Below are 12,832 nucleotides of genomic sequence, written 5' to 3' on the forward strand. Positions count from 1 at the left end.
TTTTGCTTCCCTGGGGATTTTTGTCTTTAAAGTACAAAATGTCAGTCAAACATGTAATTAGTTACAATGAGTATAGTAGTCAGGATGGTCTCCTCCTTTGCTCCATCCCCTGAAAGTTGGAGTCTTTTTTATCCTGTAGCAATAAATGTATTGTGCTCTAGGATGTAGGCAATCCTCTTGATTTCTTTTTTCATCTAATTTTTCATTATTTCTTCTCCTTCTTGGGTTAAAATAGCTTTAGTTTTTGAAAGTATGCCATTGTGCAAGTGATTATTATCAGTGTATTGAGGTACATCTGAAGTTGTGAAAAAGGTGGAAATAAAACTCAGCAATTCAGTCTTGTTAATTAGGAAAGTAGACCCTGCCCTTTCTAAAACATTTAACATACTGAACTCATAGCAGAAACTCACAAAAAGAGTGCAAATAACATGAGAAAACTCCAGTGTGAAGTTTTTGAGCACTGTAGCTCTCAGTAAGTTAAAACTGTTCATTCCTTAACCTGGATAATATTTTAATGTCAGTATTCAAATTCAGATTGTCTTCTTTTAAGGCTGTAGGCTTGGGACACTTGTGCACATTTCATAAAGCTGGAAATAGGACTCACTTCCACTACGTTCCAGTCCTTTTTGTAAACCTGGGAGCTGAATATAATAAATAAAATAAATAAATAAATAAAAGGGATAGGAGGTTAGTAATAACCTAATCCACCATCTGAACCGTTCATGGTGTTCCCTTGGCATCTTGACAGGAAAAAAGAGAACCAAAAAAAACACACACCCCCCAAAAAAAAACCAAAGAAAATAAAGAAAGAAGGAAATAGAAAGGTTATTAAGAGGTAAATAACGAAATGTGAAAGAGCTTTTTCCCAAGAAACCATCTGCTCCAATCACCACAAAATTGTGCAAGCATTGTGTTTTACTTCTTAATGCCTAAGGGGAGTTTTTTGCCAATATTTCCAAGCCAATTTACAGGCCAAATGAGCAATCAACAGATTGATAGCTGCAGCCTCTGGAGCAATGACCTGGCTAGTGGGATGTATGTCTGATCAATGCGGAACTCTGGGAGGTGCAAGTAGAGGTTTTGAGTGATTATGGTAATAGTGAAACTGCCCAGAAGGTATGAAAAATAAACCATGAATATTGAAATGCACCAAGGCATAACTATACCTTTACTGAGAGAGACTGCCTCAGTGAGTATCTGTACATCATCGGCAGAACTATAAAGTTGCTGATTTTGCAGACATTTCTTCCTCAGCTTGATAAGTTAATATATATTGTTTAACATGATAATGTAGCAAGCTGTTGTTTTGTGGTTTGAAAGCCAGCTGCATTTGATTGATGCCAGGAATGGAAGTATTTATAAAATGACACTGAATTAGAAGTAGTCAGTTTATGGATCTGGGGAAATGAATCTTTTATGAAGAATAAAACTTTATGATGGAGGAGTAATACTGAGGAAGTGTGCATCTTGAATTAAACTCTTTTGGACTTGATGTATGCTGTAAAGCATTTTAAAATAAAAATTTGTGTCACTATATTTTTAGGAAAGATATCTCTATAAACATTGTCTTCTGTGGTGGTCTAATCCCAAATGTATGGTCATGTGTGTTATCTCTGTGAACACCTCAGCTAGGATAAGAAAGTTCTTCCAAGTAAATACAGCTGTTGAACTGCTCCAAAAGGTTCCCGGAATATATTTTAGCTGCTGTTTTAAAGCTGTTGTGATTTTTGGGGCATCAACCACAAATGCTAGCCCATTCTAGCTTTTTGTATATGTGGGGTTTTGTTTGTTTTGTTTCAATTGAACAGAATATAGGTAACTCTGTGTTTTGAAATTAACAGACAGCATTGAACTCTGGTTGGTTTGCAAACTTTCTTGTGAGCACAAAAGTGTAAAGGATATATTTCTGAAGACAAGTCATTCTCAGCATGGCTGCAAAAGCCTAGCACCAACTCTCAAATCAGTGCAAGGGTTGTTTTTGAGCCACATTATTCAGCAGCTCCTCTGGTTGATGTAGCAGTGCAAGCATATAGGTGATGTTTAAAGAGGTGTAGTTTTCTGTATTGATGTTCATGGACAGAAAACAGGTACAGACTTATGCAGACTATACTAATGCATAACAGAATCTAAAGACAACCCCAAATTTTATGTGCATTTTATATGAACTTTTGAGAATTAAATAACTTATGACACTTTGATGGTAGCTAGAAACCATTATCTCAAATCTTTTGACAGGAGCAACACAGAAAAAAATGGACCTAATTCTCTACAGCTTTCCTCCTGGAGCTAACATCTCTATGCAAAATGAATGTAAAATTCTGCTCTTCTGAGTTGCTGGAATTTCTTATCTATATGCACCAAAGGAATGATTTCACAGAACAAGATAATGTCCAGTGAGTTGAAAGGCTAAAGAACTGCAGCTGACAAATCAGAATCAGATTCTGCCATTGTATTAAGCCAGTTTTATGCCAGAGTAACTAGAGATTTGGGGATTTACATCAGATCTTTAAATCTACATGTGCCTTCCACACTCTTATCATCAGAAATATTTCAGTAGAACTGTCTAGGACAACTGTAAAAAATAGGATTTTTACCTCAGTATATATTTTAATCAGTTTACAAATCTCTGATGAGCATCAACTCATCATATAGTAATCAATAATATCATAATGGTAGCATCTGTGAATTAAAATATAGTCTAATGTACTTGAGTATAGCATCTTATTAAATTGCATTTTTCAGGAAAGAGTTGCATACCAAGGCCCACTGTATTTCACTCGTACTTGGTCACTCTTTAAGATCTCTTGAAGAATTGACTTAATTGTTCTTTATTTCACTGAATACTTGTGACTTACGAGATCTTTGTGAAACACATTATCTAGTATGAATATAAATAATTTTTTCAAAATGCCATAGATGTCTGAAATATAGCACTGTGTTGTATTTGTGAAAAGAGGATGAGTCTTCATTCTTCAAAACAGAAAGCTGCTCTTTTTCCTTCTGAAGAAGTTTCAAAGTAGGTGAAAACATCAGGGCTAGGATCAGCTTGTAATATTGCAAAACATGGCATGGTATCCAGTGGTAAGCTTCTTTTTGAGCTGTCTGACCTTTAATCACTGGTGAATAAAACCAACATGCTGTCAGATCTCTGTTAGTTTTCTCAAGGGGGTAGCTCTGCTGAAGTAGCAATGAAGCAAAACCTTTGAGAGTTTATATTCAAGGTCACTACCAGATGAGGCAATACTTTGCACGCTGGGTAGTACAGAAAAACAAAAAAAGAAACATATCTAAACAAACCAGTTGAATTTGTTTAACAGTGAACCAGGCAGTTGTCAGCCTATAAATGAACCTGGGTTTGTTTTTACTTTTACCACAATATTTCATTTTGATTTGATTTTTAAGTGATCTGTGCTTCAACACCTTCACAATGAATATAAACTCACTGTTTATCATTGTACATGGATGATATACATTTCTGTTCTGCAGGCACTTTCAGTGTAATATCTTAGGCCCTGTCTGTACCAGAAGCTTTTAATCACTTGTAGTTATTTTGCCACAAAAGGCTATGTGGACACTGGGAACAGATCATATGGTCTTACAGACCTGTTAAATTAAAATGTTGCATTTGAAATGTTTTTCATCATGATATTTTAAAATTATACCTGCCCACTGCAAGTTATGGGGGGAAAGAAAGGGTTAATCACCACATAAGAATTAAATTACTCTCTAACAAAGAAGTATAATTTTGACATTGTGGTTCACACATTAGATAATATGGTTTCAGTGCTAAGCTACTTAGATGTAAATTTTATAGTTGACGGAATTTGGTAAATTGTTTAAATTGGGAATTTTAAGCAAAAGAATGGGTACCTTCCTAGATTCCTTATTTGTATAAAGTTTGCTAAAACCTTCTGCATTAATTTTTTACTCAACTTTGATTCACCATTGAAACTAGTTTGTTAATTTGATAGTTACTTTATTTGACAGGATTTTATTCTTTCTTTAGGTCAATATTACCAGAAATACTTTAGTTCTGGCATGATATATTATTTTAGTTAGATTTTTTTAAAAAATAATGCTTACATTTATACCTGTAAATGAACTGATGAAGAAATCTTAATGGGCTAGTGGTGAATATCTCATGGTTCAGCCCAAGTGTCTAATTACTTCTTTTCTTCATTTCTCAATGTACTGTACAAAGCAAATAAAAGAATGCTATGACAGAATTTTGTAGTCTATATTAGCCTCTGGTGTGCTTGTCTAAGAGAGAAGAAAAGACTTGATCCTGTGATGCAGGGATGTGTGTCCCACTAGCTAAGAAGAGAGTTGGCAGCATCTCAGGCTTCCCTGTATTAACTTTGATATAGAAGAAGAGTGAGGTTTTTCATCTGCACATCGTGTAGAAGTCTGTGCAGTCAACAGCTTTGACCTTACTGCAGTCTGTAACAGAACTGTATGCTATAGGATTTTCATGTTAAAAAAAATGCTTCATCACCTGAAGGATAGTCTGGCAATAGAGGAGGAGATCTTTATTGAGGCTGATACAATAAGCCTGTAAATTTGTACAAAATGAAACGAGAATAATGTAGGCTTTAATCCTTACAAAATTTTGCATTGACAGAAATTATATTTTCCAACCAGTTCTGAATCTGTGCAACACTTTATAGTGAAGACAGACCTTTCTCTTATTTCAGCATTGTCATCTTCATCATAAATATCTTTCTACCTGTAGAATTTAAAATGAAAAAAGATACATCTGGAGTTCATTTAGTGAAATGCAATTTATATGGCTGGCAACAAATCACACAAATATGGGGAACATATGTTAGAGTCATGTGACTGCTGCAAACCAGAAACACCAGTCTGTTGGCTCAGTCACAAGAATAATAGAAGCACAAATTAAATATCAGGTGAAAACACTTAGTGGTCTTGATGAGATAATTATGTATTGTATCCACCTGGTTCTCACATGTGAAGGCAACAAAACTTTAGATGTTCTTTCTAACTGCATTCTGTTGCCTGTCCACCTTTCCTCTAGGAACAACTGTGATGCGTATGACAGCATTTGATGCTGATGACTCTAGCACAGACAATGCTCTTCTGCGGTATAACATCCTCAAACAGACTCCTACCAAACCATCTCCAAATATGTTCTATATTGACCCAGAAAAGGGAGATATTGTTACAGTGGTGTCACCTGTACTGTTGGATCGTGAGGTAAGTGAACATTTTCCTATCGCCACTCTGGCATTTTAATGTTTGTCTATCATCTTGTGTGATGTGAAAAGAGATTGAGTGTTGCGGGGGTGTGGATTCAGATGTTCAACTCCGAGGAGTCTTAACTGTTTTTTTCTTTTTTTGGGCATAAGAAGTTATATGTTCTAATCAATATTTATAAATTTAGTAGTTTGTAATTTCTGGGCAAAACACTGTGTAGGATGGTGAGAGCAAAGATTTCGGGAATAAGTGGAATTCAAGGTAGCTACTGATTGTTTGGAAGTAAAAAAAAAAAAAAAAAACCAAAACAGCCTAATTGTGGATATAGCTTGCTAAGAGATTGTTACACTTTGGTTCTTTAAATCCTTTTCTATTTTTTTTTTTTTCACCCACTTTTTATTGGACTTAGTGAACTAATTAACTTGGTAACCCATCGGCAAAAAATGAAATTATGAAAAAGGAATAATAAGAGGACAGGTAGTCTGCATGTGGTTTTAAGGTGAACTACCATAGTGCCCAAATCTATGTTTATTATAGATCATTAACGTTATGAGAGCATAAATTGATAGCAAAGAAAGCTTACATGTGATTATTTCATGTTCAGAAGATAGTAAAGTAGAGCCAATCTGTAAGACAAAGGTTTAGTTATCAGAATATTAGAGATCTGGACACCAATGTAATGGTGACCCTAAACAGTTACTCTATGAATTGCCATTTCCCTTGATTACATAGCCCTGTGTGCTCTTACGTTCATGGAGATGACCAAGTTCTTTTCTTGCCAGCTGTTTCAGATCTGTGCTGATTTACTGAGCTTGTTTTCTAAGTTGGCTAGATTCAGGATTGTCCAATGTTCTCAATATTTAGCACATTATTTATCATTTTAGCCAGATGAAAATGGTGTCCATACCCCTTCCCACTTCAGGCAAGTTGTTTTTCTGCAGTCTTTTCCAACAGTAGGCATTTAATGGGTAAACCAGACACATTCTAGACATGCAGTGCAGTAAAACTAAGGTCTGGGTCTGTAGATCTGTCTTTTAAGTTTAGAGAGACTGCAATTTTTTCATATTTCTGTGGCTGGCCACAGAATCATGCCCATGATTTATACAATCACTAGCTTTTTGTCTCAAGTTTCCCTTCAGAATTCATTGTTTCAGTTCAAAAGCTTCATACTGTTTTCTAAAGTCATTTTAGTTATCTTTATTCCTAATAGATAACCATTCCCCAGATTAAACCAATTTACTCAAAATTAGAAAATCAATGGAAGGGAATGAACATGCCTGCATTTCCTAGTATCTTCCAAAGGTCACTGGTGATTCATGAAATAATGATGCTGTCTCCATACAAGAAGCCTGGCCTCAATCGAACGGGTATTACAGCTCGGTAGTATATCCTGAAAGTAAGATCTGAATTCCTCATGATTTTTAATAATAGTCAATTCAATACCTCTACTTTGAAGGTGACATGGCAAGCTGAAGTCTTGTTGAAACTGCAAAGTAATTTTTGTTGTTGCTGCAAATGCTGTATGTTTTATGAGCCAAAATGTAGGGCTGTGTAAAATTTTAACACTAAAACCAAGCATTATCTTGGTTTTGTCAGGCGGAAGGCTTGGGGAAAAGTGTGTTTTCCATTTCTTCACAAGATGCTCTGTGTTGTGCTCTGTCATCTTTCTGGGTTCAGCCTCTTCCTTCCTGCTCATGTATGTCTTGTGTAGAAACTGGTAGTCATGCCTCCTTTTTCAGATCTGTGGAATTAGCCATTCATGGTCAAAGATGTGTAACTTCTATTTCTAAACATAATAGCAGCTTTTAGGGACAAGCAGCCTAATGATCCTATTCTGAAGAATTCTGTGTACCAACATAATCTTGATACTATATAAATAACTCTTATGTATTTCTATATAACTCATGAAGTTGAATTATTGTAGAAGACTTGTCTGCCTCAAGTGGAGAGAGTCAGGAGTAACAACTGGAGGAGGAAATGTCTGTCTAGATACTGCTTAGGGAATAAGATATCTGCATATCACCAGTCTTGATGAAGTGACTTTAAGGATACTGGAAAGATGATGGGCAGGAGGGAGCACTATTTGCCGCTCCTTTATAGGATATCAGCTGATATTAGTGCCTTATTGTTATTATATTTTCCCTGGTGAACCTTTGTAAATCTTAAATGTTTTGGCTGTTTGTCACATTCTTCTGTGAAGTGCATTGTAGAAACATGGGACAAAGAAATGATCTTTCTCCTGAAAGCCTTGCCTAGTAGGTGTGCAACTTCAGATGACAAAAAAATGTAGATAGAGACATTGAACAATGGTTGGATGAAGACCACATGAAGCAGTATTTGTAAACAGGAGAGAACAGAACAGAACATGCTTTTACCTCCTTGGTTCTTACCTCTCTTTTGTTGGCATCTCACTGGAGAATGTATTATAGTAGACACACACAGAGAACAGCAGGTTTATTCATAATGTTTTCCATTGCTTGGAAAAGAGAAGGGATGTTGAACAATTAAGCTGATACGTTTTGGTGGCTGAGATTTGAGTCAGCAGTATTTGCAGGTAACTGGGTGTAGCTCATGAAGGTACACATGGTATTTATATGGGGAGGCGGAGGGGAAGGTGCATTTCTGCCAGGGAGTTCCACAGCTCCAGAAACTGAAAAAATTGGTCATGGTCTATCTAATTATTCATAATTGCTAATGCAAATTACTCATATTTTCGATCTTTTTAGTAAGTTTTACCACTACTTGGATCTTGATGGTTTTGAGAAACGTTCCATTTCATTTAAGACAAATTAATGGAATATTAACAGAATATAAATCATTTGGGGTTTTGTTTTGGTTTTTGTCTTTCTTTTTTTTTTTTTTTTTTTAATATCATTATTTCATGTTTGTGTTTTGGAGGGAACAGGAGACTGGGTGGATTGCCCAATGAGAGATACTGAGATGTGGAGATACAAAGCATCTGGCACAGTTTTGTACATACTCTATATTCCATATTATTTTCCCATGCTTCAACATTTTCAGAAAAGTTGCTGTGGCATAGCCTCAGAAATTCTTGTTTCAGTGCAAAGAATCACAAGACAAGTATTTTCCCTAAATTAAAATAAATTTGGTCATCTAGAGAACTCAGTTTTTATATCTAATTGAATATATGTGAGAGAATAGCAACATGCATAAGTAAACATCTAGATCAATAATTTTAAGGAAATGAAAATCAAATCAAACATTTTTATTTTTTGTGGTGATACTTTAGGATTAAAAGTAAATTCTAAGTAGATACTTTTAAAATAAAACAAAATTTAAAAGAAAGGAAAAAGGGAAGAATTAACTTGTTTCTGGTGAACCTCAACTGTGCTTGTTCTTTTAGCTATACAGTATGAATTCAAAATGAAGACAATTTTTTAAAATTCCTACAAGCCTCCAGAATTTCTTTTTCTGTGACTGACATTCATTAGGTGTCTTGCTAGATTGAAGGTATGGAGATGGGAATGCTCCCTGGTGTGTTTAGTGACCTCTCCTTCAAAGGCTATTTCAAAGCTCTTCTGTGCATAAGGCAGCAGAAGGAATATGTAATGTGAAAGGCATCACTCCCTTTTTAGGGTTGTTTTCTTTCTTGTACTATCTAGAAACAGAAAGGTTGTCTTGGGTCTTTTTTTTTTTGAGTTGCCTATTCACTTTCAGATCCCCAACCTAGCTCTTTTATATTTTTAACTTTGGTGGTAATTGAATGGATGTTTGATTTAGCATGGATGGGTGACAGTGTATGCTTTGGAACTATTTCTGCTGTATAGTATCACCTACAAAAGCATTAAGCAAAAAAGTCATTCTCTCCAGTATGCAGAAAATGTGTATGTAGGAATCCCACAGATTACATCCAGCAAGCTGCTGGGTGCTTTTGATTTTTATTGACATCTGCTAGGGGAAGTTGAGTGCTTCATGCCTCCAAGGAAATACTTAGCACCATGCAGGATTTATATTTATATACCAGCATATTTTTATTTATAAATTTTTCAGAATCAAAATTATTTTCAGAAGTGCAAGATCCTCAAGGTTTAAAGCAAAATTCATATAATTTCTCAATGAACATCCATTTTAAATTTTAGAAGGCAGGTAAGGACGTATTTTTGAAGATTAATGTATTTTTTTTTTTTTTCTTATGGGAGTTAGGCATCCTTGAATGTGTCAGCAATAAAGATTGAAGAGTGTTAGGGGGCAAATTATACCTCCAGATATCCATTGGAGAATACAATTTGATTCATAAATTCAGAGGAGAAGGATGCCCTCCATCAAAGTGTATTGTCTAAGTGACCCAAATCAGAGAACAACAGGAAAAAAAGAAAAGAAAAGAGAAAAAAAAAAAAAAAAGGTGGGGGGGAGGGGAGGGGAGTGGTGAAGAAGAAGAAAAAAAGAGGAAAGAAACCTTGAGGAAATGTCCTGAATTTTGTATTTCAGGGATGTAGAGTCCACTCCAAAGTGACACTTCCCTGCAGTGAAAGAAAAATAATGCTCCTCATGTACATAGGAGGAAAAAACACTTGTATTCTTGTAGAATCAACTCTTAAATTTCTTTTATGGATCAGTAATCAGTTTTTCTGCTTACCCACAATGCTGTTTTGCCAGTGTTACAGACCCCTCTGCTCTGCAGGGAAGTATAAATGATTTGTATAAATTTTATATGACTAAAGTACTGTAAGAAAGCTGCAACCACAGTTGCTTAAGTGAAATATTTACTTTACTTCTCACAGTTCGAGGAGTAATATGCTCTTGCTTTTGATAAGAACTGCTGTGCTTAATTTGAATTAAAGTTAACAAATAGTTTGAGATACCTGCTACATGCTGGGCTGTATGCTGTCACATGTGTTTTTAAACATCTTGAGAAAACCAATTCAAGTATTCTGTGATTCTAAGAAACCCTGGGCTAGGTTCAGTTAAATGAAATGTCTGTTCTCTGGTGAGACTGACACTGTGTGCCTGTGCAAGCCATGCCACCATTTCAGTAAACAAGTGCTATATTCTGTAACCATTCGAACCAATCTTGGTGCATCAGTCTACCATTATTTGAATCATATATACCTATCCCTCTCTTTATTACTTGGAAACTTGGAACTGAATGCCTTATGCCATAAATGATGAGAAAGCTGGCATTACGTTAGCCCATCCTGCTCGTGTTTATGTGGACTGCTTGTAATAACACAGTAGCTGGCTGAGCCTCCCGCTTAAGCAGATGGCTCTATGCTTTAAACAACTGCAACAAAAAGCAGTACCAACTAGCAAATACCCATTCCTGTCCACACATTGATGAATGGCTGTACAGTGGCTCGCAATTTTTCAAGTCAGCAGCAGCCCACCGGTATATATTCACCAATCCACTGCTCACATGAAGGAGTGAATGCTTGCATAAATGTTCTTTACAGTATGCAACCAGTTCTGCTGTGATAAGTAAATCACAGTGTTCTTGTTGATAGGGCTTAAGTTCTCTGAAGGGGTAACAGTAGGAAATAGAAAAAGCTTGCCCACTTCTGCATGTGGACGCTACCTTCTTTATCCATATTTTCCATTTTGGAGATATGTGTCTTAAGCAGTCAATATACTTATTACTTACTCGATCTAAATGCAAATGCTGAACCAACAGTGCACTCTCATTTTTAATGAAAAGATATTAATCTTTTCAGCAAATGCATTCCACATTTGATCTTCATATTAACTTCTAAAATATTCATATTTACAGTGATTGTGGGAAAACATATAGCTTGGAGCATATCAGCTCCGAGTTGGAATAATTGTATCATTCTGTCTTGTCTTCTCTGGCAGAATTCCCACTTGCACACCTTTAACTTGTTTTGCAATATAGTAAATTCCATAGCTGGACCTCAGTTTCTATGGTTTGGGGTTTTTTTGGTGACAGATATGGTAATATATCTCATATTTCTTTTCTGCTTAAAATACAAGATAAACAAGGCATTCATCCTTTCCTCTTGACTAATGCATTTCTTCTACTATGGTTTCTGATGCCTGTAAATGTGAGGAGCAGTGGGTCTTCTGTCAGAGAAGAAGCGGTGGGTCTTCAGTCTCTTTTCAGAGATCATTCCATAGCCCTATGTATCTCATTATTAGAAAAGCAGAAAAATAGAGAGAAAAATCTTCCAGTTATAATGCTAGCTTATGAACAAACGGGCAGAGGTGGGAAGTGCTTGTTAGTGAGAGGTAAACTCATATTTAAAATTAAGTTTATCATGAACTTTCCAGCATTTGGGCTTCCATGTCTGCAGTGAGGAAGAACCTTATTTTACTAGATGTGCCGTTAATTCTTAGTTGGATTCCTATTATGTTTTTGATGAGAAAGCTTATCAAACCATTCTTAAATCTTGAAAGAGGCTGTGCAAAAGAGGTAAGTAAGAGGTAAAAAATTATACGTCAAAATATGAATGGTAACATTTAGGTTAGGAATATTAAGGATTCCCATTGCCAGAACATTAGAAAAATTGCTCATTTACAAAAAAAAAAAAAAAAAAAAAAAAGTCTGATGTGCATAAAGCTGTAGTGGCAGAATTTCTGCAAATCTTTCATTACATTATCATATTTTTTCTACTTTAATTCAACACACAGTTTGATAGTCAGATTTTGTTTAAAAAAGAAAAGAAAATTATCTGACAATAGTAAGGACCAGACTTTCTTTTCTATAAAAATCTGAGAGATGAACAGGAACACATCAGTAACCTCGTGGGCAGCCATTTCAGCACAATGTTACTGACTTTCTGGGCAGTGAATATAGTATCAAGATCACAAGGCAGAAAAATCACTGAATGGCTTTTCTTCAAAACACTAAACACAACATTTAAGAGTCCTACTTCTGAAAAAGCTAAAACCATTGGATGAACAAACACATTTGCTTTCTTTGTAAATAAAAGGCTTACTGAATAAGCTACTGCTTATACTCTGTCTTGCATTTACAATTCCCACTCTGAACTGAGCATGACTAGCTTCAAAACCCTTGTGACCACTGGAGCTCCCTTTAAATTCTTGCACTGGCTCCTCTGTGTGGATGGTTGATGCCACAGCAGGCTTTCCTCTGCGGTCCTAAACTCTGGTTTGTTGACAACTTTGTAGAACAAACCCCTAACAATTCCAGACTCCGTATTATCATCCTGCCAGATCTGCTGACCAACATCCATGTGTAGGGCTCCTGTACAATTTCATCAAATATAAACTGGGATAATCACTATATATACTTAAGCATTTTAAATGGTAGATTGCAAGTGGGATAAATAATAACCACTTAACAGGAGGAGCTTCTGCAAGTACATGTGTCTCTCCTCTGTATAGATGAACCACATGAAATCCCAAGGCATCTCTCAAAGAAATCTTTTCCTACTTGCTTTCTTTGTGTTACCCTCTGATACTGAAGGAAGAAGAAAGAGAATTCCCAGATTTTGATGAGGATCTTGGATTTATTTCTTAGGCTACTGGCTCTTCATTCCCCTAATATGTTATTCACCATAGTATGAAAAACAGGTGACTGTCAACTATTGATGACTCCAAGCATAATTTTAAAATATACACTCCTATAATACCTTACTTTCTGGAAATCTCCATATTTTCCACAAGAAAATGTGAATAT

General features: G+C 35.7%; 1 protein-coding gene across 2 annotated transcripts in view; it reads left to right on the plus strand.

The window, feature by feature from the left end:
• CDH13 (cadherin 13) overlaps positions 1–12,832 on the plus strand; it is a 517,510-nt gene that overhangs the window by 352,878 nt on the left and 151,800 nt on the right. For both annotated transcript variants that reach the window (XM_032990683.2, XM_032990682.2), the window contains exon 7: positions 5,039–5,217. In XM_032990683.2, coding sequence (XP_032846574.2) covers positions 5,039–5,217 — 179 coding nt within the window. The remainder of the gene's footprint in view (positions 1–5,038; positions 5,218–12,832) is intronic.

The sequence above is a fragment of the Tyto alba genome, unplaced genomic scaffold (assembly GCF_018691265.1).
Source record: "Tyto alba isolate M040663 unplaced genomic scaffold, T.alba_DEE_v4.0 Super-Scaffold_26, whole genome shotgun sequence".
NCBI classification, from domain to species: domain Eukaryota; kingdom Metazoa; phylum Chordata; class Aves; order Strigiformes; family Tytonidae; genus Tyto; species Tyto alba.